The 23,187-nt window shown below is 37.0% G+C and overlaps 1 protein-coding gene across 3 annotated transcripts in view; it reads left to right on the top strand.

The window, feature by feature from the left end:
• Window positions 1-22,880, top strand: part of NOL10 (nucleolar protein 10) — a 53,341-nt gene extending 30,461 nt beyond the window's left edge. For all 3 annotated transcript variants that reach the window (XM_059829396.1, XM_059829405.1, XM_059829389.1), the window contains 8 exons: window positions 7,682-7,808; window positions 9,447-9,526; window positions 9,684-9,782; window positions 10,434-10,523; window positions 12,305-12,478; window positions 12,885-13,132; window positions 18,254-18,356; window positions 21,631-22,880. In XM_059829396.1, the coding sequence (XP_059685379.1) occupies window positions 7,682-7,808; window positions 9,447-9,526; window positions 9,684-9,782; window positions 10,434-10,523; window positions 12,305-12,478; window positions 12,885-13,132; window positions 18,254-18,356; window positions 21,631-21,750 (1,041 nt within the window). In that variant the 3' untranslated portion in view covers window positions 21,751-22,880. The remainder of the gene's footprint in view (window positions 1-7,681; window positions 7,809-9,446; window positions 9,527-9,683; window positions 9,783-10,433; window positions 10,524-12,304; window positions 12,479-12,884; window positions 13,133-18,253; window positions 18,357-21,630) is intronic.
• Window positions 22,881-23,187: the final 307 nt, after the last annotated feature.

The following is a 23,187-nucleotide window of genomic DNA, read 5'->3' as shown; positions in this document are numbered from 1 at the left end:
AATATCTTTATCAATGATCTGGACAGGGGGATCGAGTGCACCCTCAGTAAGTTTGCAGACAACACCACGTTGGGTAGGAGTGTTGATCTGCTTGAGGGTAGGAAGGCTCTGCAGAGGGATCTGGACAGGCTGGATCGATGGGCCAAGGCCAACTGTATGAGGTTCAACAAGGCCAAGTGCCGGGTCCTGCACTTTGGCCACAACAACCCCAGGCAACGCCACAGGCTTGGGGATGAGTGGCTGGAATGCTCCCCCGCAGAAAAGGACCTGGGGGTGTTGGTTGACAGCCGGCTGAAGATGAGCCAGCAGTGTGCCCAGGTGGCCAAGAAGGCCAATGGCATCCTGGCCTGTATCAGAAAGAGTGTGGCCAGCAGGAGTAGGGAGGTGATCGTGCCCCTGTACTCGGCTCTGGTGAGGCCGCACCTCGAATCCTGTGTTCAGTTTTGGGCCCCTCACTACAAGAAGGACATTGAGGTGCTGGAGCGTGTCCAGAGAAGGGCGACGAAGCTGGTGAGGAGTCTGGAGCACAAGTCTTATGAGGAGCAGCTGAGGGAACTGGGGTTGCCTGGAGAAGAGGAGGCTGAGGGGAGACCTTATCGCTCTCTACAATTACCTGAAAGGGGGTTGCAGAGAGGTGGGTGTTGGTCTCTCCTCCCAAGTGACTAGTGATAGGACAAGAGGAAATGGCCTCAAGTTGCAGCAGGGGAGGTTTAGACTGGATATTAGGAAAAATTTCTTTACTGAGAGAGTGGTCAGGCATCGAAACAGCCTGCCCAGGGAGGTGGTTGAGTCACCATCACTGGAGGTTTTTAAAAGATGTGTGGATGAGACGCTTAGGGAGATAGTTTAGTGGCAGACTTGGCAGGGTTAGGTTAACAGTTGGACTTGATAATCATAAAGGTCTTTTCCAAACTAAATGATTCTGTGATTCTATTCTAACAGTGACAAGTGTTTATCTTTTATGTATGTCAGAACATGATAGCAATATTGGTGAAAGCATCAGACTCCTTACTTTTAATGCCACTGCTGGTAAGTTACAGATGACTTGTGAGAAGTGTCCCTTTTTCTTCCTGTCTTGTGAGGAAGAGAACTATTCTGCTAATCTTATTTACAGTTTTAAGGAGTAACTTTCTTTGCTGAAAAATTATTTGCTCTTCCTGTCTCGGAGGGCATTTTTATCCCTGTTATGAGCAACAGGACTGTTGCCTTCTTTGAAAGAAGGTGGCTTCACCAAGAAGACACTTACAGTGAGAGCAGACCTGTGACTGGCTAACTGACTGTTACCTGTCATATCAGAGAATATGAGATTTAAAAAAAAAAAAAAAAAAATACAATAAAGCCAAACTGCTTAGGATTGGAAAAAGAAATACTTACCATCTTGATAACTACCAGGCCAGAAAGATGTAGTATCTCATTCCTAGAAGATGTGTGCAAGTTCCTGCAGCAGTTTTTGTTTAACACTGGGAAGATCTTAAAAGCAACATTTCCTTTAACATGCTCTCTAGGGGGTGAAACCTCCAAATTGTTGATTTGGCAGCTTCCGTAGCATAGTGAAAGGTAGGAGAACCAACCTCTCTGATTAATGAATCTGCCAAAAATGTCTGGATGTGCTGGAGTTAAGATGAAAGAAAGAGCCAATTCTTTGCATAGTTCAGTGAAATTTATGAGTGTGTGTGGGCTTAAAACCAAACGCAATGCTGTTAGTAGTATGCTGAAAAGGAAAAAATGAGCTATTCAATCTCTCTGGGTCATAGCTGTACTCTGGTGAGCTACTTGATGACTGTAAAAGCATCAAATCCATACCGTGTAATGTAGGGTGAATGAAAGCATGAAATTATGAAAAATGAAAATACATGGGGAGGTTTGTTTGGAGTTTATTCCCAAAACCCATTTAATTTAGAGAATTAAAGAATTCTATTCAGCACACTAAATGGGTTTACTCATGAGATTAACAGGGCACAATTGGAGTTGATTGTAGAACGTTCATACGGAGAAAGTAGATTAGAAAGAAATGGCAGAATAAAATTCAACATCACAAATTGTTTGGAGCACGCTGGTTGATAAGGGAAACACACTCTATACGGAAGCGTAGTAGATTAGAAACATAACAAGGTAATGTGGTCCCAAGGCTCCTTTCTAACATGAACTAATCTCCTGGGCTCACTGAAGTTCTTGGGCTGGGTATGACTGAAGCCCAAAAGCCTAGAAACAAGAATGGAGAGCTGCAGCTTTTCATGTCTACAAGCTAGAAATAGTCAATCTGATTTTTGAGGATTACCAATTGCAATTGATGTAACCTTGACTGTTAACAAGGTATAATAACAAGGTATTCTTTCTTCTCTTGCCTTTTCAATGCATATAGATGGAAACTTTTTGAAGTTACTACATATTGAGATCTGTCTAATTCTTAAAATGAGAGAACAAAACGTTGAAAACAGTGGTCTTAAAATGAATAGTAATTAATTACTCATATAATTGCATTAATTAAACTTGGCTATGCGATTAGGGAGCTAATTATGTTTAAAACGCAATTGCACATTTCAGTCACTGCCCACACCCTGGGGATCACCTGTTTTTTTTCTCTTCCCTCATTAGACCTTCTGTAATCTCCTTCTGTTAAATGGCATAATTGAAGCTGAGAACATGCATACATAGATGTGCATTTGCTTTCTCCAGCAAATGTGTCCTGTTAAAAGTTTAAAATGCTTTTTATTGTGCCATTTATTAAAAAAAAAAAAACCCACCAAAATTAAGATTTTTTTATTATTTATTATTATTCTTTGTCTCCTCCAAAAAATTATTTTTGTCTCCTACAGGTAAATATGTATGTGAAGTCATTGAGTCATATGTATAAAGTATATTTATTCTAGACTAGATGTCTAGTCTTCTAGACGGATTTCAGGCAGTTTAAACTTTGCAAATTCTAGTTAATTATTTTCAAATCTGATGTATTCTGTCTGTGAACATTTTGCATGTTTTTGATTGCTAAAATACATCAGTGAAGGTTGGGAGGAGTTTCTGCTGCTTGAGTCTTAATATATTTTGACATCTTATTTACAGCTGAATGGTTTATCACTGCCTTGTGTGAAATCATCCAGGGACTTACTTTTTAACATCCTGAAAAATAGATTTTGGAACCTGTTTTGACTCTCTGAGAAGAAAAGAGCAACTGTTCAGTTCACTCATGTAGAATTGGTCCCTGAAACCTTCAAACAGATACTTAACAATACTCATCTGTATGTGCATTCAAAGTAATTTAATTTAAATCTTGTGACATCTGACTCTGGAAGCTTCCACACATCCTGGGCTGCTTTTAAGTTGTTGAGCATGTTTAGTACTAGTTAGGATTAGACCCAGTTTTTCTGTGGCTCTAAGGGCTCTGCGGAGCTGGCTGTCAAATTGTTGAGTGGCATTTAAAAAGTGTACAAGTGCTGTCTAGTGTTTCAGATGGAAGATAAGAAACATCTGTTGTGGGTTGGGAATAATACCTACTCTGTCCTAGGGTTCATTAATTTCAGGGGAATTACAGACCGATGACAGGATGATGTTTTCTACACAAGTGCACAGGAATTAGGCATGGCCATGAGTACAGGGCATTGAAGAGCTGTACCATGTAAGATTTGGGGTGCTGCAAGACTATTAAGTTAAACATCTTGTAAAATAGAATAGAGAACTGTGGGTTTTGAAGTTACTTTACAATATTTTAAAAATACTTTTCTGTCAACGTTTTTCTCTTCGTTTTCTTGAACAGTTTGACCTTGCACTTGTCACCTCTGCGCGGTTGCATGCTAGATTACTCATCATATTTTGTGTTTTCTGTGTCTGAAGTTAAAAAAAACATTTTAATGTGTACTAACAAAAACTTGGCATCAGATGGCACGATACTAATAATTATAAAGTCCACATCTTTACTTCTTGTGGCTTGGTATCAGACACGAAAGGCAACGGCAAGATGTCCGCATTAGCTGTGTATGGCAGTGGGAAGGTCCCTGTGGTAAGTCCGGCCGCATGGCTCGCCCGCGGGGAGGAGAGGGCCACGCTCCCTGGCTGCTCCTCGTCCCCTGCCCGGCGTCATCCAGCCACCACTCTGTCTTCCAGTGTGGCGGTGGGACGCCTCGCCACACGATGGAGGATAGCTGCATTTTGGTCACCCCACGGGTGCTGCTTCCAGTCGGTTAAGGAGGAGAGCGCCGGGAGGGGAGGAGCAGGGAGCAGCCCACCCAGATTGCTGCTGGCGGGGCCCAGCCCGCAGACGAGGCTCTTCTGTTGATAGGCAAAAATGTTTTCAGAGACAGTCTTCTTGACTTTCACTAGCAATTGGTGGAAGTTGCCTCAAGAAGTGGTTAGCCTACTGAAAATAGAATAATAATGAAAATAGCAAAAATACTCGTTCAGTCACTTGTGGTGATGTCTGGTTTTTCTATCCTAAGAAATATTTGAGTAGAAGCTGAGTGTAGATGTGCACTCATTTAATAATGATTTTCTCATTAGCTGTGTGCTACTTCTCTAAAACTTGGCGGAGAAACCTATTTCGTATATCATAAATACTGTAAAGATCTGTCAGTTTAGTTGCATGCAATTACCTACCTTGATAACACTTTCTTATTCTTGCTGTGAATTCCAGTGCATTTTTCTCCCTTAGATGTGGTAGAATTGTATGTTCCCAATCTAAATAGACAAGTGTATTAATTAGCCTACCCAAACTCCACAGCTTCGTGGCTGCTTTGGTAGTTTTGGCGGAGACTGCGCACCAGGCTGCGGTGGTGCCGGTGCTGCGTGGCCGGAGCTCCGAGGGCTCCCGCCTGTGCTGCTGTGTGCCCACTGTATGGAGACCCGTGAACTGGGAGGGACAGACAGGTTTCGCCTCTCCGCCTCATCCTTGGTGGCCTGGTGCAGACCAGCCCTCTGAACTGTGGTATTTGTACCTGGGCAGAGGAATGGTGGAGCTTGCCATTTCAGAGTGCTCTCGGCACCATCCTGGGATGTCTGTTGGTTGGCAGTGGCTGACAGAGGAGCATTAAACTCTGCAGTTAAAACGCAGTGGCAATTAAATTCTTTAAAGAATTACTATTATAAGAGAAGGACATTTCTTGTTTATGTTTTTATCATTGTGACTGGTATTGTTTGCCTTTTCCATTTTTAAATTTCTTCCTCAGCTTTAAAAAAATGTTCCGTTTTAATATACAAAGTAAAGCTCCCAAGGTGTCCCAAAATAGGTAGGCAGGCGGTTTCAGTAGGGTGGGAGAGAGGGAAACATGGCAATAGAACTTACACAAACAACTCTGTAGGGTTTTCCTTTTTGTCAGTTTACATGTGAAAATTGAATAATGGTTGGACTTTCTATTTTTTCCTGGTATTCTGCCACTGCTTTTTTCCGTTAATTATCTCACTTTCTCCCCCTTGTTTTCTATGATATGATCGTCCAACTTGCTCCACAGATTATAATGAATAATCGGGTCTTTTGGCTTGTGTTTCATGGCACAGATTACGTGCAATGAAAGGTTTTAATCTCAATATCAGGTTTTGAGTACAGGGATACTTGGAACAGCGAGTGGAGCTACAGCTGAAGAGCAGATGAACTGTTCTCCCTTACTTGTGAGACTTCCCCTTTAGTTATTCATTCAAAGATTTACACCAGTCAGGATCCCATCTGGGAATAACCCTAGCTGGTTGGAGTGGCCTGAGTTCTAATGAGTAATGTGCACTTTGTAAGGCTCAAGCAGATAGTATTGTAGACATGGAAGTGATGAAAAAGGTTTAGTGAAGTGATAAATATCTTTTCCATCTTGCTGTCTCATCATGTATAAAGGCGAACTTTTTATTTAATGGGAATGGATGTGAGTTAAGGATTCTCTAATCTCATTTCTAATAATCTTCAGCAGAGAAACTTGTACTTAAATTTTATTACAAGAGAAGTTTTGTTTAGTTAGTAAGCAACTTGGTTTTTTTTATCAGAAGAACAAATGGTTCCATCCAAAACAAAAACATAGGTAAACTTTAAGAGAAGATTCCTCCACCCCAGTCACGTTTTGATGATCTGGTAATGAAGCACAGGTAACAGATTTCTTGAATGGCATGAAAACCAGTGCTACATTTAATATAACTGGCCTGCTTTGTTATTAATATAAAAGTTTGGTGTTTAGATTTGAAGAAGTGTTTTTTTTTGGGAAATAACTGAAAAATTTAAAATCTAGATAGAGACAAGATGGAGACAAAAGCATCTACAATGTTGGCAATAAATCAATCTGAATGTTATATAGTGTTTAAGCTGAGTGTTACTGGAGCAGATACGGGGGCTTGGTTAATTCATTAAGTAGGTAATGTTTTTCCTGTAAGGGACACTTGGGTCTTTCCTTGGAAGCTCTTACTGATTGGAATAAAATATGCAGCACTGAAAAAAAAGTGCAGTTTTTCATTTGGCATGTTATGATTCTCAGCTAGGGCTGAAATCTTACGATGATAAATCATACTTGATACAGAGACAGTAGTGGTCTAGAATACAATATTATTGTCTGGAATGTTACAGTCTAGAATATTAGTAGAATATTATGGTCTAGAATACAATTTTACATTTTTTTGTGTCTAGTTGTCTTCAAAAGAAGACTTTTCAATGACTGGTATACATTTCTTTTTACATGAACAGCACTACTTCATACTGTTACTGCACTGTCATGTTAAAACAAACTGTATGTATTTTACATATATAAAATCACTTCTACTTCTTTCCATAATCAAATAGTATTCTAAAATGTTGTTTTTTGAATCACAACCATTCCTATAGTCATGTTGACTGCGGAGTTTTTACGTGAATTTTTAGCAAACAAATCAGAAACCTCATTAAAAGTCCCACTCTATGAGTTAACTGGCCACTTTATGTTCTAAAATGACAGCTGATTTACTCTAGAGAGAAAAATGCAGTGTTGGATTTTTCCATTCAGCTAATTCACCTACTGAAATAATAAGAATACTGGAACAGTTGAGTATCACTGCATGCATCAGGGTAGAGAGGAATTTCAATCAGAACAGCGGGAGGGAAAAGTGAAAGGAGTTAACAGTTAACTTGGGAAATTGCAGGAAGGTTATATGGAAAAGTACATTGATAGTGCAACATAATATTGTTCAAATAAGTCCTTTGCCTCATGGTGGAAATATGCAAGTTTTTTAATATTTCCCATTATCTGTTCATACAATCTGAGTTTGTCCTTGAATAAAAATACATGAAATATACCTGTGGTGTTTTAATTAAAATAAATAGGGCAGAATAGGATTTAGCATGATTGCGTAGGGAACCTAATGAGTTCAAGATCCAACATTGCTTTACAGATTAGCTGCTGTCTAGTCCCATTAGTTCATAATTTTATCTATAATGTTTGGCTCTGAGCTTTTAATAAATTAATCGATCAGACTGGGACCACTTGAAACAGTTAAACTTGAAACTTCTAGATTGTTGGTCTCAAATAAATGAGCTAAATTAAAATAACGCTTACAGAATCTATAGTACTCCTTATTGATAATGCAAGCAGTAGGTTTAAATGCGTCCTCTAACTGCTGTTGCTCTTAAAGTCTGTTTGATTTCAGAGAGATTCATTTGTTATTCCATTACAGCACAGTAGCTAAAAGCCTAACTGTAGTCTTTTTTTTCTGTAAGAATACATGTTATAACTTTCTATAATATCCACAGGTTTTAGGACCTGCCCCAAAATGGTGTTCCTTCTTGGACAACTTGACTGAAGAACTGGAAGAGAATCCAGAGACCACGGTTTATGATGATTACAAATTCGTTACCAGAAAAGACCTTGAAAATTTAGGTAAAACAGTTGAACCTCCTCTTTAGCTGACTTCTTAATTCAGTTTTTGATCATTTATGCATGTAAGTTTTATAATTTGAATGTGATGTCTTGGTTATTGATATACCAGACTGCTGATGGCTTTATGTTCTTTGGTTCCCAACTAGTGCAACAGTATATATTTGCTTTTTTTCAGTTTCTCAGATTTTTATCCCAAGATGATGATTGATATTTGCTGATTTAATATGTCTAGGAATCTGTTGTGTGTGCTTTCAGATGCTAAGTGGAAAGCATAGGAAGAGAGTTGGTGTAGTTTTCAAATTATTTTTGAGGTGCTCAAATAGTATGTTGGAACTCACGGCAAAATTAGGAAAAGATTCATCTGCCAAAGGCTACCCTAATTGAACGTAGTAATTTCCAGAAAATAAAAGTAATTCTAGGGCTAATAGAAACACAGTTTCAGGGAACTGGAATGCTGAAAATTATATATCAGAGAAGGTAAGCGTGCTTCTTCCAAAGGTAGGTAGTCCTTTTTCTGTCCCTTAGGTGTTTGGTTGCAATGTTTTGCTCCAGTTTGTTTAATTTACCTCTGAATATGGGAGTTGGGTTTGGCCTGGCAGGAGGCCATACAAGGTCATCCAAGCACCTGCGTCTTTTAGCATTAGTGTTCTAGAGTAGATGGTCTGAATGTAGCCTGCAGACCCCTATCCCAGTCGCAAGGGAATAAGGCAATGTAGTAGTACTTACACAGAGACTTGACTAGGAATACTACTTCTGCTTTAAATTCACTATACCTTAGTCAAATTCATTTCCCCATGAATGCAAGCTTTCAAATGAAGAACCAGCTTAAGGGATATTTCGTATTTCATATGTCAGGGTTTCTTTGTATTACTAGTCATTAGCTGGAGTACTCTCATTCTGGAATATGCAGGAAGATTGTTTCCTGGAAACAGTTAAGAAAATTCTTGGAGACAGCTTTGCTTTCTGAGATGCACGGTGGTTTATCACTTTTTTGTCATTTAGTTCTGGAAGAAGTTTGTTAATTCTTAATTTCTAAAGATTTGGGGTCTGTAGAAGATATTTTGGTATAAAAAGCTTTTCCTTTTCTCAGTCTTGGAATTTTGTGAAAATACATGGAAGGAAAATCAGAGAACTCTTAAGTATGTTCATTCTTACTTAGGTTAGGGCCTAGGGTGACAGTTTTATGACCTAATGTGGTACTGTATTTTTTCAACATGTGATTCTTCAAAGATAGTGACCCAAGGCAAGACTCTTTAATGAAAAACATCTTTATACCACACTAAAAAAGTGATTGCCAAACATCTATGGACTTTCAAAACAATCCTCTCAAATTTTTCTTTGTAAACTTTTATGGAGTGTAGTGCATGTGGGCATTTTTAAAAAGTGTGCAGTAACATGTATTATGACAAGAAAAATGGATTTTGTTGCTCTGAAGAAGCTCAAATTTCTTGCTGGCCAAACTGATTTTTTTTAATTTCAGTTTTACTTAGTCTTGATGTAATGGATGTGACTGTTAGATTGATGTGTTGCGTTGGCAGTGCTTGTTTGTCTTGAATCGGGTAAGTGAAGTGGCTAGCTTGGAATAGAAGTTCTTTATATATGAAAGCTCTTTGAAATCCTCTGTAACTTTTTTCCCAGGCCTTGCTCATCTCATTGGATCATCATTGCTCAGAGCATATATGCATGGCTTTTTCATGGACATAAGACTTTATCACAAGGTAAATAAGGCTGATCCTTGTCAATTTTTAGTCTTAACAATATGTGTGTTGGGTTTTTGTTGGGGGGGGAGTGGGTGTTTTTTTTGGTTTGGTTGGGTTTTTTTCCTCCAAATAACGGACTGTTATTTTCTTTTTACTTCCTCTTGCCTGTTCAAAGGCAAAAATGATGGCCAACCCTTTTGCCTATGAAGAATACAGAAGAGAGAAAATCAGGCAGAAGATAGAAGAAACACGTGCACAGAGAGTTCAACTAAAGGTAAGTCCTTTAAACAATGAGTATACTTCTGGGAAAACTATTCATAAAGAGTAATATATTTTTAAGTGTATCTCAGAGATGTAATGACTTCGATGACAAACAGAATCAAATCCTGAGACACAAAGTAATTTATAGAACTTTTTAAATGGAACTGTATAATTCCCATGCGTGTGATTCCCACAGATAAGAGAGACTGATACCAAACTGTAAAAGAACAGCTTTCATCACATTTGCCACTTGAGCGGATAATCCACTGGTAAAACTTGTAGTTTCTACTTCTGTCATTAACCTAAATGACTTAAGCCATTAAAACATAATACTCTGGAAAGAGATATATGAAAATAGTATTGTGTTTATAAGTATAGCTTTCTAGATTGAATTTGCTCAACGTACAAGGAGAAATAATTGCTTTTAAAGTACTAAAGGTGATGCATTACAAGGAAAAAACAGTACAGAAGTTCTGCTTAAATTTTCTCCAAGTGCTATTGCTTTACTAGTACCTAGAAATATTTGGAACCAGTCAAGGAACTTTTCAGCAGGAGTTAGAAGAATGAATAAGAATTCTCTCTTCACACCTACGAATGTAAAGTGTGTAGGTTTTTTGCATGTGTAAAAGAATAATTTACTGATTAATTGCTTTCCTCTCTTTAGAAACTTCCAAAAGTCAATAAAGAGCTTGCACTCAAACTGATTGAAGAAGAAGGGGAAGAGCAACTGGTTACTAGAAAAAGGAAACAGAAGGTGAGCTTTGTTTTGGAAACTTCTCTAACTGGGAGCACAGAAATAGTAATGCTTACAGTATTGATTTTTTTTCTTGTTTTTTTTTTTTTTTTTTTTTTTAACTGGCCAAACAGATTAAAAATTCCATTGTTTCTGTTTCTCATAAATAACTTATTCTGGCTTTAAGTTGGCTTTAAGGTGGACTTCACTGTAGCTGCAGCACCCAAAAGGCCATGTAGTAACATAAAGCTTAAAATGATTAAATACTCACTGTGAAGATGATATGGGCTTCATAGGATCCCAGAAGCTAGCTAAATGCAGAGTCAATACCAAAGTTGTTCTAAAAAGACCTGTTGTTGCATTTGTTGGTATTTTGGTGGGGACCATGACAAGATAGATGTTATCTGTAAAACTGAAGATACAATTGCTTTTCTTTGCGTACACAGGTAACTACATTTTATAAAATAACCAAAATGGTTCATTCTTATGCAACAGGAATTCTTCCTGATGTTGAAAATAATCCAATTTTTATCTTAAGTGAACTGTAAAGGGAAAAATGAGTTAACGTTTAATATCTGGTGGGGGAAGGGGCTTTCTATAGGTAGCACTTCATAGGTGCTCATTCTCATAGGATATATTCCTGAATCCTGCATTCATGAAAGGCATGCATTAGCTTTATGTGGCATCTAATGAAATCCTGTGTGTACAGTTAGTAGGAAGCATGAACTACTGAAAAAGTAGGTGGTGGTAAAACCTTAAATTCAGACTGCCTCAGCCAGTGTTAAGATGGAAATATCAGTTCAAAAAATGGGGGCTGATTTATCTAGGAGTACATGTAGATTGTGTTATTAAGTGGACTAAAAAAGGGTATACATAAAAACGCATATCCTGGTTATTTTCCTGAACTGGTATTAGAGTCTTATGAAAAGCAATTTATTTTAGGCTTTGGGATTTAATTTTTGGCTGTGTGACTGCAAGTCACACATTTGCAACAGTTCCTGTGTTTGAAATTTACACTTTTTGTTTCCTGTATCTCCTTCCCCCGCCCCCCACTTCTCAGGTAACAATGAAAATTTAATGATGGGGTGGGATGAATGTGCTGGTATAAGTTTGGCAATGTTGAAATACCAGCTTTTTATAATAAAAAGCTTGTATTCAGTGATTTTAAAATGATGACAACAGGTATTCACACGAGCTGAAATTGTACCTTGAACTGTTACTAATTCAACAGTAGCATAATTTACACTGAATTCATTTTAGTTTGACATGAATGAAACTGCCTTTTTCATTCTGTATGCGAGGGCAGTGAAGAAAGAATGTTACAAGATGTATAGAAACACTCTTACGTATTTACAGTAAAACAGTAGTAGCATTTCATAAAGACATGTTTACCCTGATAATTTATTGTACATGTTGTAGAATCATCCCCGTCAGGCAGGGTATTTGCCTTGGAGGTACTGCTGATTAGTCGATAGATAGCAACATGTCTCCAGACAAGCTGGCTGAACGTATGAGAAACACTAATTCAAAAATATTAGTAATTGTGTATTTAAGGTGTCTATAGTGTGCATAAAAAAAACCCTGCCTTGCTTACATGTAGCTTAGAATGATATTTATTTGATCTTTGTGAAAGTAATAAAATATAATAAGCATAAATCTTGATTTTTATATGACCTGGAAGGATAAAGCAACTGGCATTTCACATGCTGGTTTTAAGTTTTGTTTAATTAAAAAGTTGTTACTTACTTTACCCATGTCTCTCTCAGAATTTATAACTCATACATGCTTTGCTTCTTTTCCAGAATCTGCCTAGCCTTCTCAAAGATGATCGTTTTAAGGTCATGTTTGAGAATCCAGATTTCCAGGTGGATGAGCAGAGTGAGGAATTTAGGCTACTTAACCCACTTGTTTCTAAAATAAGTGAGAAGAGAAAGAGGAAACTAAAGATATTAGAGGAACTGGAAGCACAAGAACAGGTAAAATATTTTCCATTTGGATTACGAAAAATCCATAGTGGGTTTGGTTTTATTTTTTTCCTTTGTTTCAAGCATTCAGATTTTTCACCCTAGAAAGAAGGAAAGATGGAGGCAACGCAAGAATGTCTTATCAGCTACAGTAATTAAGTGTAATTTGTAATGTTATCCTAGTTTTTACATGTGAACAATATTGTGCCTACGTGAATATAGGTTTGAAAAACAAAATAGGTAGGTGGAAACAATTTTATAATGTATCTTCTGCTTCATTTGCTGTTACTGCTTTTTTTCAAATTTTAGTTCTCTTCAACTGTATCTATGTAAAAACTGTCACGTACTCTAATTGCAGGAATGTTTTGAAAAGAAAATTAATTGGTGATTTCTTATTTTATACTATTTTTGTCTGCAGGAAGAGGAGGAAGAACCAGAAGGAAAAGCAAGTGATGCAGAAAGTTCTGAGAGTTCAGATGATGAAAAAGGCTGGGTTGAAGAGGTCAGGAAACAGCGCAAGCTTCTACGCCAAGAGGAAAAAGTAAAGCGGCAGGAAAGGTTCAAGGAGGATCAGCAAACATTACTGAAACCTCAGTTTTTTGAGATTAAAGAGGGAGAGGAATTCAGAAGCTTCAAAGACTCGGCCAAAAAACAGAAATTAATGAAGTAAGACTAATGTTCCTATTTTAACAGCTGGGGGTGGACGATTCTCAAGTATTTCTCTACAGTGCAGGCCAGTGGCATTTTGGCTTGGAAGCACTTGCTAGTAAAGCCACATCTGGCGATTCAGGGATATAACTTAAAGCGACATAGTTGTTGAAAGCTTTGTTTTGTAGTTAAACAAATACAGTGTTTAAAGTATGGCAGAGAGACAACACAAATGAGATGAGTAAGAGATTAATATTCTGAGCCAGATTTGGGGATCCATTACTCATTATTGGTGAACTGGTGCTCTCACAAATAACAATGCTGATGTCTTTGAGACTGGTTATATTTCTCCACCAGTATCAGTATGAGATTGACAGTCTGGATGTTTTTCATCTGACCCTCTAAAAGCATGCTGAATACTGCATGACTAGTCTACTGTTTTGGGGGTAGGATCAAGGTGGTAAAAGAAAAATTGTTTGTCTGGGTAGTTTTATGGCATCCAGAAACTTTCAAAAACTATGCTGTCCTTATATTGTCAGATCTCAGTATTTCTGTTTTTCTTTTTGCAATACAAAAAAATCAAACTTTTTTTTTTAAATTTGGATTTCCTTAAATTGATGACCAACTGAAGTAATTTGGTACTGTATAAAGAGCACATCAAACTAAAGGACTTGGCTTTGAGGTGCTTAATGCCTTCAAATCTCATTGACTTTTTTTTTTCAGAAGTGAGTTGAGCCCTTCAGAAGATGAGATTTAATAGCCTTTTATTATTTGGAGTGCAGACACTTAATATAAAACCTTGAAACACAATAGCTTCAAAGTTCTTGCAGCACACTGGATGCAAGGCAGAATTTTGACTAATGTTGGAAACAAGTTGCTGGGCTAGATGGATCTCGTAATAGCCATTATGTTTTTACTTAGAACAAAATGATACAGTCGAAGAAAAGCAAGTGAATTATATATATAATGGGGCTGTTTCTTTATGTCACTAATGACTAACTCTACAACCTAGTTGTTTCATAATGGAAACTTTATGTAGAGATATGTAAAGAAACAGTTGATAAAAATCCAGCCTGTCCCTTAAGTGTGCAAGTTTTTAACTGGAATTACCATGTAAAATGGTCTTTAAGTATTACTGAGACTGTTTCTACAGTAGTCTAGTAGTCTATGTTGCACCTGTGCAACCTCTTTAAATAGAAATAGTAGTTTTTATAAATTGGGATTTATAGTAGTTCTGCAGAACTGATTCCCATGTTTTACTTAGCTGGTTTTTATCAGCAAGTGTTTTCACATGGGGATTTTTTTGTTCTTTATATCGAATATACCCACTCATTCTGGACTCCAGCTTTCTTAGATTTCCCGATCAACTTTCTTCTGATTATTTTTCCTTCTTTCTTCCAGAAGATGAAGCAACTTTTTGACTTTTGTCAGTTTTTCTTCTTTGTCAGGAGAAAATCCACTCTGGACACTCTGACAAGAGTATTGTAGGTTAAGGATATTTTTTACATTGTCCTTGGTTTTATAGTCATGTTAGCAAGGGACTTGAAAGGAGCCTGAGACACTGGTCAAATGGCACTGTATTCTCATTGCCATTGAAATACTTCCCTAAAAGGCAGTATGGCTGCAGCCTACTCACATACTGTTCTTTTATACACATGCAGCTGCTGACCTCTAAAAGAAATTCTCAGGGACACTCAATTTGGAGTATTAAGATTTCATTTTGTTCAAAACATGGAAGGCTTAAATGTGAACAAGGATACTGAAAGTTAAGTAAATAAGCCAAGACAGATGTAAGGAGGAGAAACATTTAGAAAAAATGAATACAGTGTGACACAGGACAAAGTGACTTCTTTCATCTGGTGTATAGAGGGAGAAAAATGATTGCTTCAGCTCGGGAAAAGTGAAAGTGAGTACCACAGACCTGTCCAGTGGATGGAGGAATATCAGTGATGACGTAAACCAAGGAAAGACTTTCAAAAGACTGCTATCAGGGAAAAGAAAATCTGTCTTAAGATTCACTGCTAATTCTCTGCAGAATGTTTTGCAAGGTGTGATGCATAATTAGGGTGGCTTAGGTTAGATGCACCTACCGCACAGAGGGTATAGATGGGATGTAATGTAAAATGTTTAAAAAAAAAAAAGAGAAAATTGAGAATATAAAAGGATGACATAAAAGTGGTTGTGACAGCATTATATCCTTTATGTTTTTCTGAGTTGCTGTCATTGAATTGTATTTCCATGATTTTTTTTATTTTTGTCTAAGCAATTAGCTGTATACTCACTGATCCCATTTGTGCTCATCCAAGCATTGTTCTTAGGATGGAGTTTAATACTGCTCAATTCTTAGAAGAAATTTAAAAATTAACAGCTGGTATCTGTTTCTTACAACGTATAGCTGATACTATTCTGTAATCATAATGACTTAGTCTGTGTTGTGAGCTAACTTGTTTGGTTAATAAGCATTTTTACATATTAGAATTTAATGAAGAAAATACCTAAATATGTTTTCTGCTGGCCTTATTCAGTGATAAGTAGTCAGCATAAAAATAATTAATTCAAGTAACGTACTGAAAATTGGAAAGACTGTAGTGGCATGTACCATCTGGTGAGGCTGGCATGTTCGTCTTTGATTTGATTTATCCAAGTTATGGAATGATGGTCTGTGACCAATATAATTAACTACCTTAATACCTTCACTATGCACTTAATGGCTAGGTGTTCTTTCTTTCTCTAATCGTATAATGTTCTACCTGAGGAAACAGTTTATGACTTACATAAAACTGGGTGTTTCTTTCGACATGTTACTGACTCAGCACGGCTCCAAGCCCAACTTCTAAAGCAGTGGTGTGTACTATAAATTTCTTCATAGACCAACAGTCTACGCATTTCTTTGCGCAGGAAAACTGCAAAATTTACTCATGGTTGTAAAAAAAAAAAAACCAAAAAAACCCCAAAAAAAACCCCAAACAAAACCAAAAAAACCCAAACAAAACCAAAAAAAACCAAAAAAAACCAAACAAACAAAAAAAAAAAACACCAAAAACCACCTTGCCTCAAATCCATCTACATTTCATTTCCCCCTTTTGCACTCTTACGCTTACACATGAAAACCTGCAAAACTTGGCTTTGTTTACTTACTGCATAAGTTCCTTACATAGTAACTTAAAAGGAATCCATAAGAGGAAAAGGTTTTTATCAGTGTGCTAAGAGCTCTTTTGATTTTCTTGATGTCCCTTTAAAAGGTTTGTTATTGAAGTTAGAGCATGTCAAAATGACTACTACAGTAGTCATACTTCATAAAGTATGACAGTCAACGTATATGTCTTCAGAGGTGGCCAAGAAAGTCAACAAAAGCACAGCTGACATTCCTAGGCATTGCTAAAGTAAAAACAGCAGGAAAAGTCCTGAAAAAGTGCTCTCTTTATAATGAGGAAAAAAAGAAGTGCCTGGGCAATTTTGTTTGTTTGTTTTTTTACTGTAGGGCAGGGGAAGTTGCTTTTAATAACACTGTTAATGTATCCCTTCAATCCATCTGTTAAGGATGATTTTTAAAAAAACGAAACAACCCAGCTGTTTTAAGTATTTGTGTATCAGTGTGTGCAATTCACTATCATTTGAGGTCTGCACATTTTCAGATAATATAACCATACCTGCAATTATTCAGTAAAATTGCAACCCCACAGCGTTTTGCTAATATCTCCTCATTTTAATTTTTCTCCTGACAGAAGCAGTATCTTGGCAGTCATGCTAAATAATTGCTGGGTAGTAGCCATATTTCTCCAGTTCACTTTCAAAGGGGAGAAAAATGGGACTTCACTTGAATGTAGAAATCCCACCACAATGTTGGTGACTGATCTGCTGCCATAGTTAGCTCTAAGGCTTAGCTTGTCTTCCCGATTCACACAGATGGAACAAGTTTTTACATGTACTCAATGAAAAATATACTACAGAAAAAATACAATCAAAGTACCTAGTCATGAGAAATAAAGTAATTCTTGACAGTAATTTTTCATTGTTAATCTGAAAAGTCTTTGTTACATAAAATGGTTCATTAACCAAAATTCAGCGGACTTCAGAGACTTCATGCACAGGCCACAACCTATGAGCCCTTCGTCCATAGAAACGCCATTGACTTTGGTGGCTGCTGATTATCTGTATTTTTATGATGAATTATCTTCCACTTTAAAACTTGTACAAAACATGTCTCTTAGACCTCTTCAGAGAGATCTAATAGGGCAGTATCTTAAATTACAGAAACTAACTTCACTTACTGTTAGGCGAATGTTTTCTAAGCACATTGCAGAATGAGTTTGTCTGATCATACAAGCCGTGTCGTATTCTCAGGTGGCACTACCTACTCGTAGGGCCCACGTTGCAGAAGAAGGATGAGCCATACTAGGACACTCAGATGCCTTTAGGGAGGCTGCCCAAGGGAGAGGCTCTATACCAGCTTGCTTATAGAAACTAACTGACAAGCACCATGCGCTTGAAGGCGTATGCTCATGTGGACGTCCTCTCTGGGGTCAGGGTCTGTCTTATTTATCACATTCACTTGCTTGCATTGTTCTTCTCTTTAGAAAATTATTTGCATTAGACTATTATGAGCACAGTCTCCGAACAGTCATTTGTATTTGGACTAAGTAGTTTGTCTCTATCAGTGAAGTGATTCATTTGGTAATGAATTAATTCTGATGTATAGTCAAGATGATTTCCTTCCCTCAAAAGTGTTTCCAATTCAGAAATTATAAGATTTCAAGAAAACTGGATATATCTAGCCTTATTTTTTTTTATTTGTGTATGTATCTATTACTGCAGCTGAATATTCCTGACTTTTTCTAACATTTCATAGAAAACTATAGCAATAGAAGGGTGGGTTTCTTTCTCAACTAGAGTCCTGTTGCTTTTTTAGCAGAAAAAACAATGAACTTTACATAAATTTTAAAAATGTTTCTACTGAAAGCAATATCTGGAGGGAATGATTTGAACTTGTATTTCTTTTCTGTTTACTGAATGTTTATTTTTTAGAGTTATGGCATTTCAAGGTTCAGAGAAATTGAGATTAGTTTTGACTGTATTATCAGCCTTTATTATAGTAAAAAGGTGGCAAGAATAGGGACTAATGTTAATTATTCTCTGCAGGAAAACTCTTGGAGATCGTTTAAAGCTTGAAGAAAAACTTGGCACGCTCAATGTGTCTGATACCACAGTAGGCAGCAAACAGGCAACATTCAAATTAAAGAAGGTGAGCTATATATATAATTTTTTAAGATAATACACAAGTAACTTTAGTTTTTGCATGAAAGAACAGGAACTTTAAAACCGTCAAACAAATGTCCCTCTTCATTTCTTTATAAGCTGCCAACTCTTCTGCTTCTTGCCAAGAGAATGAAAGCCTCCGGTAGTACTCTGTGTGTTTATACCCTTATAACTCAGGCAATACTCATATAATCTTGCGTTCCGGTGGAAAATACTGGCTTCCATCTTTTAATAGTTTATTTGCAGAAGCTTGTGACCTTACCTGACTCCTGTGCCAGGACTGATCAGATCTCGGTCTGCAGGTCCAAATGCAATCAGGATGCTGTAGGTGACAGGCTTTCTCTGGTTGATAATGTTGCTAGGTCTCAGCATGAAAAAAACCAGAGCTCTTAACCACTTTTGTCATTGAACTTGAGTAACACAGGTCACAAGAATGAGCTCTGATCCTGTTCTACTTGCCAAATTCCATTTGAAGTGTGTAGTTGACTGCTGCCTGTTTACCTTTCCCAAAGGGTTTTTATTTCCCATCCTAAGGAATTGTGTAGATTGCAGACAAGTGATTACTTTATAGTGTGGGCAGAGTTAAATGCATGTGTGCATCTGCTACTGCTGTAGAACACTTAGGGATTTTTTGCTAGAAAATTGCTTTAGAACTGAGGAAAGGGCACATTATTAAAGCTGAAGACCCATATTAATTGATGCTTGAGCTGATAAAATGTACTTCAGTTAAAACTGGTTTTCCTCAGGTAAGCATCTTCACTATAATACATTTCTCCTTACCAGTGGTCTAATATCATTGTCACTGGTAAAACTGCTATTACAAGAACGGCTAAATAGTTATTTGGTTGTCACATTGGGTATGCCTGAAAAAAAAATTTTAAATAACGAAATTTATTGGACTATTTCTACCTTACTTGCTTTACCTGATTATTGTCTGTTTGCAGATGTCCTTTTTCATCTGTTTTTGATTCCTGTATTGCTGGAATTTAAAATGTGTTGACTGTGGAGTAAGTCACAGATTCCTCTGCAGTGCTGTGTGGGATAACCATTCTGGGAATTTTACCAACTGCTGTAACTGATATGTTAGTGTCTTGCAGCTAATTAAATGGGCTTTGCAGGGCTTCAAATGCACAGTCTTTTTTATAGTAGTTTTAACTTAGAAAATGCAAAGCCACAAGGTTTCTTGCAATTGGTGGTGAACAATGAACTTTTGCTAACAGTTTTGCGAAGATTTGGGGTAAGGTGGAAGAAGACAGATACAGCAGTGGCTCAGAATGCCATTTTTACTTGATTCCATCAGATATGCTATAGCTTTGAGTTTTTATTAATTATGTTGCTGCTAACGTATATGGAATTTTTTTCTGATTGTTAACTGATGTTGCTTTATTGAAATACATACATGGTGCTCATTTGCATTAATAAGATTTTTTAATGTCTAATTAAAAGAAAAATAATGCACCTACAGTGGAGAACCTTTCTCCTATCAACAGAATAGTGAAATAAGACTTACAAGTCTTCTCTCAAATAAACAGACCCTGTGTATGTATTCTGAAGTCCCAGGGAATGGAGCAGGGAGAGCTAGGAAGAAGTCATGTTATGCAGTATGCTGTGTCTTGACACTCCTTTTCAGAGGATGAAGAGATGAAGTTGGCAAGCCAAGAACAGTGATTTTTATTGTTACTCTGATCATCAATTTCTGGTTTGTGATGCTCTTTCCTTAAAGTGCAGGTGTATTTAGGAGTAGGTAGAAAGATTTAGTCAGGGAGAGAATTGTGCTTCCATGGGGTTGGTATCACTCAACCTGATACACAGTGAAATTGAGACTGAACTTGGCTGCTACAGTTGTGGTATGTTAGCAGCCTCCCAAATGCCCAGCAACCACTGACAGATCCAGTGATGAAACTGCTTGTCATTGATATTTCACAGTTTAGTTTCAGGGGATTTTAGTATGGTTCCTACAGTGTGGCATCCTGTTTTTCAATTTCAGCATGCTTTATCATAACAAATAGATATAAGAAAATAGCAGGGTTTCTAAAATACCTAAGTAGTTATTTCAGTATACTAGCAGTAGCAGTCAACATTGTATTACGTAAGATTTCTCAGCACTGTTTCAGACGAAGTCTGGAGACAGAGAGGAACTACTTACTTGTTCACATAGTGGGTTTCTTGTTTCCCTACTTGCAGTGGAAACAGGAGTCAATAAATTTCAATGTCTAAAAACCACTAGTTTTTATTACCATGATACTGATACGGGCTTATTGCTACATTTGGTAAATTGGTTCATATCTCACCTCAGCCACAATGTTGTCTACGCATGCAAATCTCAAGCTCAAGTTCAAATGGTACTTCAATGGGAGATTCAGGAAGAGATGGACTGGTGTATGAATGCTGCTGATTACAGAATTAGATGCAGTGGGAATACAGCTGCATATCCAGTAATTCTGTCACACTGATAATGCACTTATCCTGTGCTGTCATTGAAATTGCTCTAGTTGCTGGAGTATTTTATAGTATGGACTGTTGCCTGAGCTTGGGTAGTTAAAGTCTGCTAGTTCCAGATTATGCTTAGTTTGAAGACAAGCCTTAGTCTTCCAAAAAAAATAGTAGTTTATGGCTGTAGGAGCCATCTCATCTATGTGGTATTAAATGAAACCCTTTCAGCATGTTTTTGATGAAGAGGAAAAACATTTATAGAGCATGTGCCACAGGAGCAGAGTTTTTAAATTATTGTCATGTGGAAAGCCTTTCTAGAATTGCATACAGCATATCAAACGCTTTCAAGAACCTCTAAGAACACTTTTTAGAAGACCTGTATGTTTCAACAAATTTAATTAATTGTTCTGTCTTTTTAAAATGTTTTTCTGCAAATGCTAAATGTGGTAATACTAGTTAACCAAAGTAGATACTAAAGAGCCTCAAATTGTGCTCTACCTTCTTAAGGGCATTAAAAGATAAATTCTGGAGTGTAATGTTACAGTCTGTTGCTAGACATTGGTTTTCATCTGAAATACCTGATTTTATTCACTGGTTTTTCAATATCTTTGTCTTAAATGTTTTTTCTGAACTACTTGAAATGATAATGCCTAGGGGATACCCAGAATCAACAGGTGTGGTATAAGACAAGGTAGCATGGGACCATTTACAGTAACATTTCCAGATTTCCCTAATGGAATTCTGACTTGATATATAGATAATTGAAGAATGAAGTGATATGTAAGTTTACAAGAACCTGAGTCTATTTTTTTGTTTCCATATTCCAGTCAGAGCAGCAAAAGAAACAGCAGGAAGCTGAGAAACGACATCGTCAAGAGAGGAAAACTCTTAGGCGTTCTGCTAGCCATCTCAAGAGCAAACGTGGAAGAGGACGACTGTTTCTTTGATTTATTTTATGTTGTATTTTTAAGAAACTTTTTTACCTCATTTTTCGTTTGAAAAAGGGACTTTTTCAAATTGGGACACAGTACCAATGTATTTGTATTTTGATTCATTGATGAACACAAAAAACAGAACTTGCTAAACCCTGTATTATTGAAAAGTCTATGAAAGTAGAAATATTGATCAAAGGACACTGCAAGTACGGTGTTATAAACTCCGGTGTGAGCTGTATTTGTGCAGAAATCACCAGCAACTGGTTATTGTGTAACCCTGGATGTTTTCTATATAAGAATTTACATATACAACGAGGCTGCCTGTCTTTTATTTAAGAGCTGTGGGTTTTTGCTTTCTGAAATCTTTATTTGTGACTGCTTAGACAGGAGATCAAGGGTAAGTTATTTTGTCTACAAACTTATCTTTACAAGGGCACAAGTTTTTCTTTTATGGTTCTTGAAGGATGACACAAAATTGTGTTTTTCAAAAACTGACTTTGGCTTGGCTCTATATTCTTGGGTTGCCTTAGTAGCCAGGAGGGAGGTACAAATGGTCATCATGAGGGCAATTGAGAATGCCTGATTTAAGTTCCTCTGAGTCACTCTCTTGCCACACCAATGTACAAAGGGAAATCTTGGAAGGATAGTATTATTAATTTAAATTTTGTGAATATTGCCTTTACACAGAATCCTTAGGACCAGGTTTAATATGTTTTGGTGAGCCAGCTATGGTTCAACCTAGATCAAGTGGTATAAGCTCACATCACAAGCACATTAAGGCCAAGCCAGTAGCCTCCTATTCTTCAAAAAGTTGGTTTAGTTAAGTAACTTAAGAAACTAGAAGCTACGTTAAGGAAATGATTGATTCTTTTCTATGTCTTCTTTTTGATGCCCATCAGAATGCTTGTTGCTAACCAGGATACAGTATCTCTTCTTGAGTTTTATCTTGTAAACCCATCATTTACATAAGTAGTTCACTACTTAAGCAAATAAATTAATTTTTACGTTTGATCCTAAAGGAGCTTTGTTTATTACTTTTTAAAAGGCTTTATAAACTGTGTTTTTGCTAAATCCAAGAAACTGTGAACTTTGGATTCAACAAGAATCAGTGTATCTCCCCATCACTGTAAATCGTCTTAAAGAGACTTTGAGGTTCTTAGGTGTTCTGCTTTATAAACCAGAGAGGTTATTAATCTGGTCAGGTCTCCTGGACAGTATTTACCGTAGAATTTTTGCAGTTATTTCAGTAAAAACCTTTGTTTCTCATAGCCTGATGGTTTTGGGTTTTTTTTTTTAGATGATAGAATAATCAGTCACATGGTTAAATTTATTTTCGTCTGCCTAATTTAATTTTACCTGCTTTAATTCCTTGCTTCTGTTTTTAATTATATTGTTTCCTTTTATTTAAAAATGCCTTTTGCACCTGGTATTTTCATTTTTAAAACATAC

This window comes from Gavia stellata, chromosome 2 (genome assembly GCF_030936135.1).
Source record: "Gavia stellata isolate bGavSte3 chromosome 2, bGavSte3.hap2, whole genome shotgun sequence".
Taxonomy (NCBI): domain Eukaryota; kingdom Metazoa; phylum Chordata; class Aves; order Gaviiformes; family Gaviidae; genus Gavia; species Gavia stellata.
This window is presented reverse-complemented; position numbering and strand designations above follow the sequence as displayed.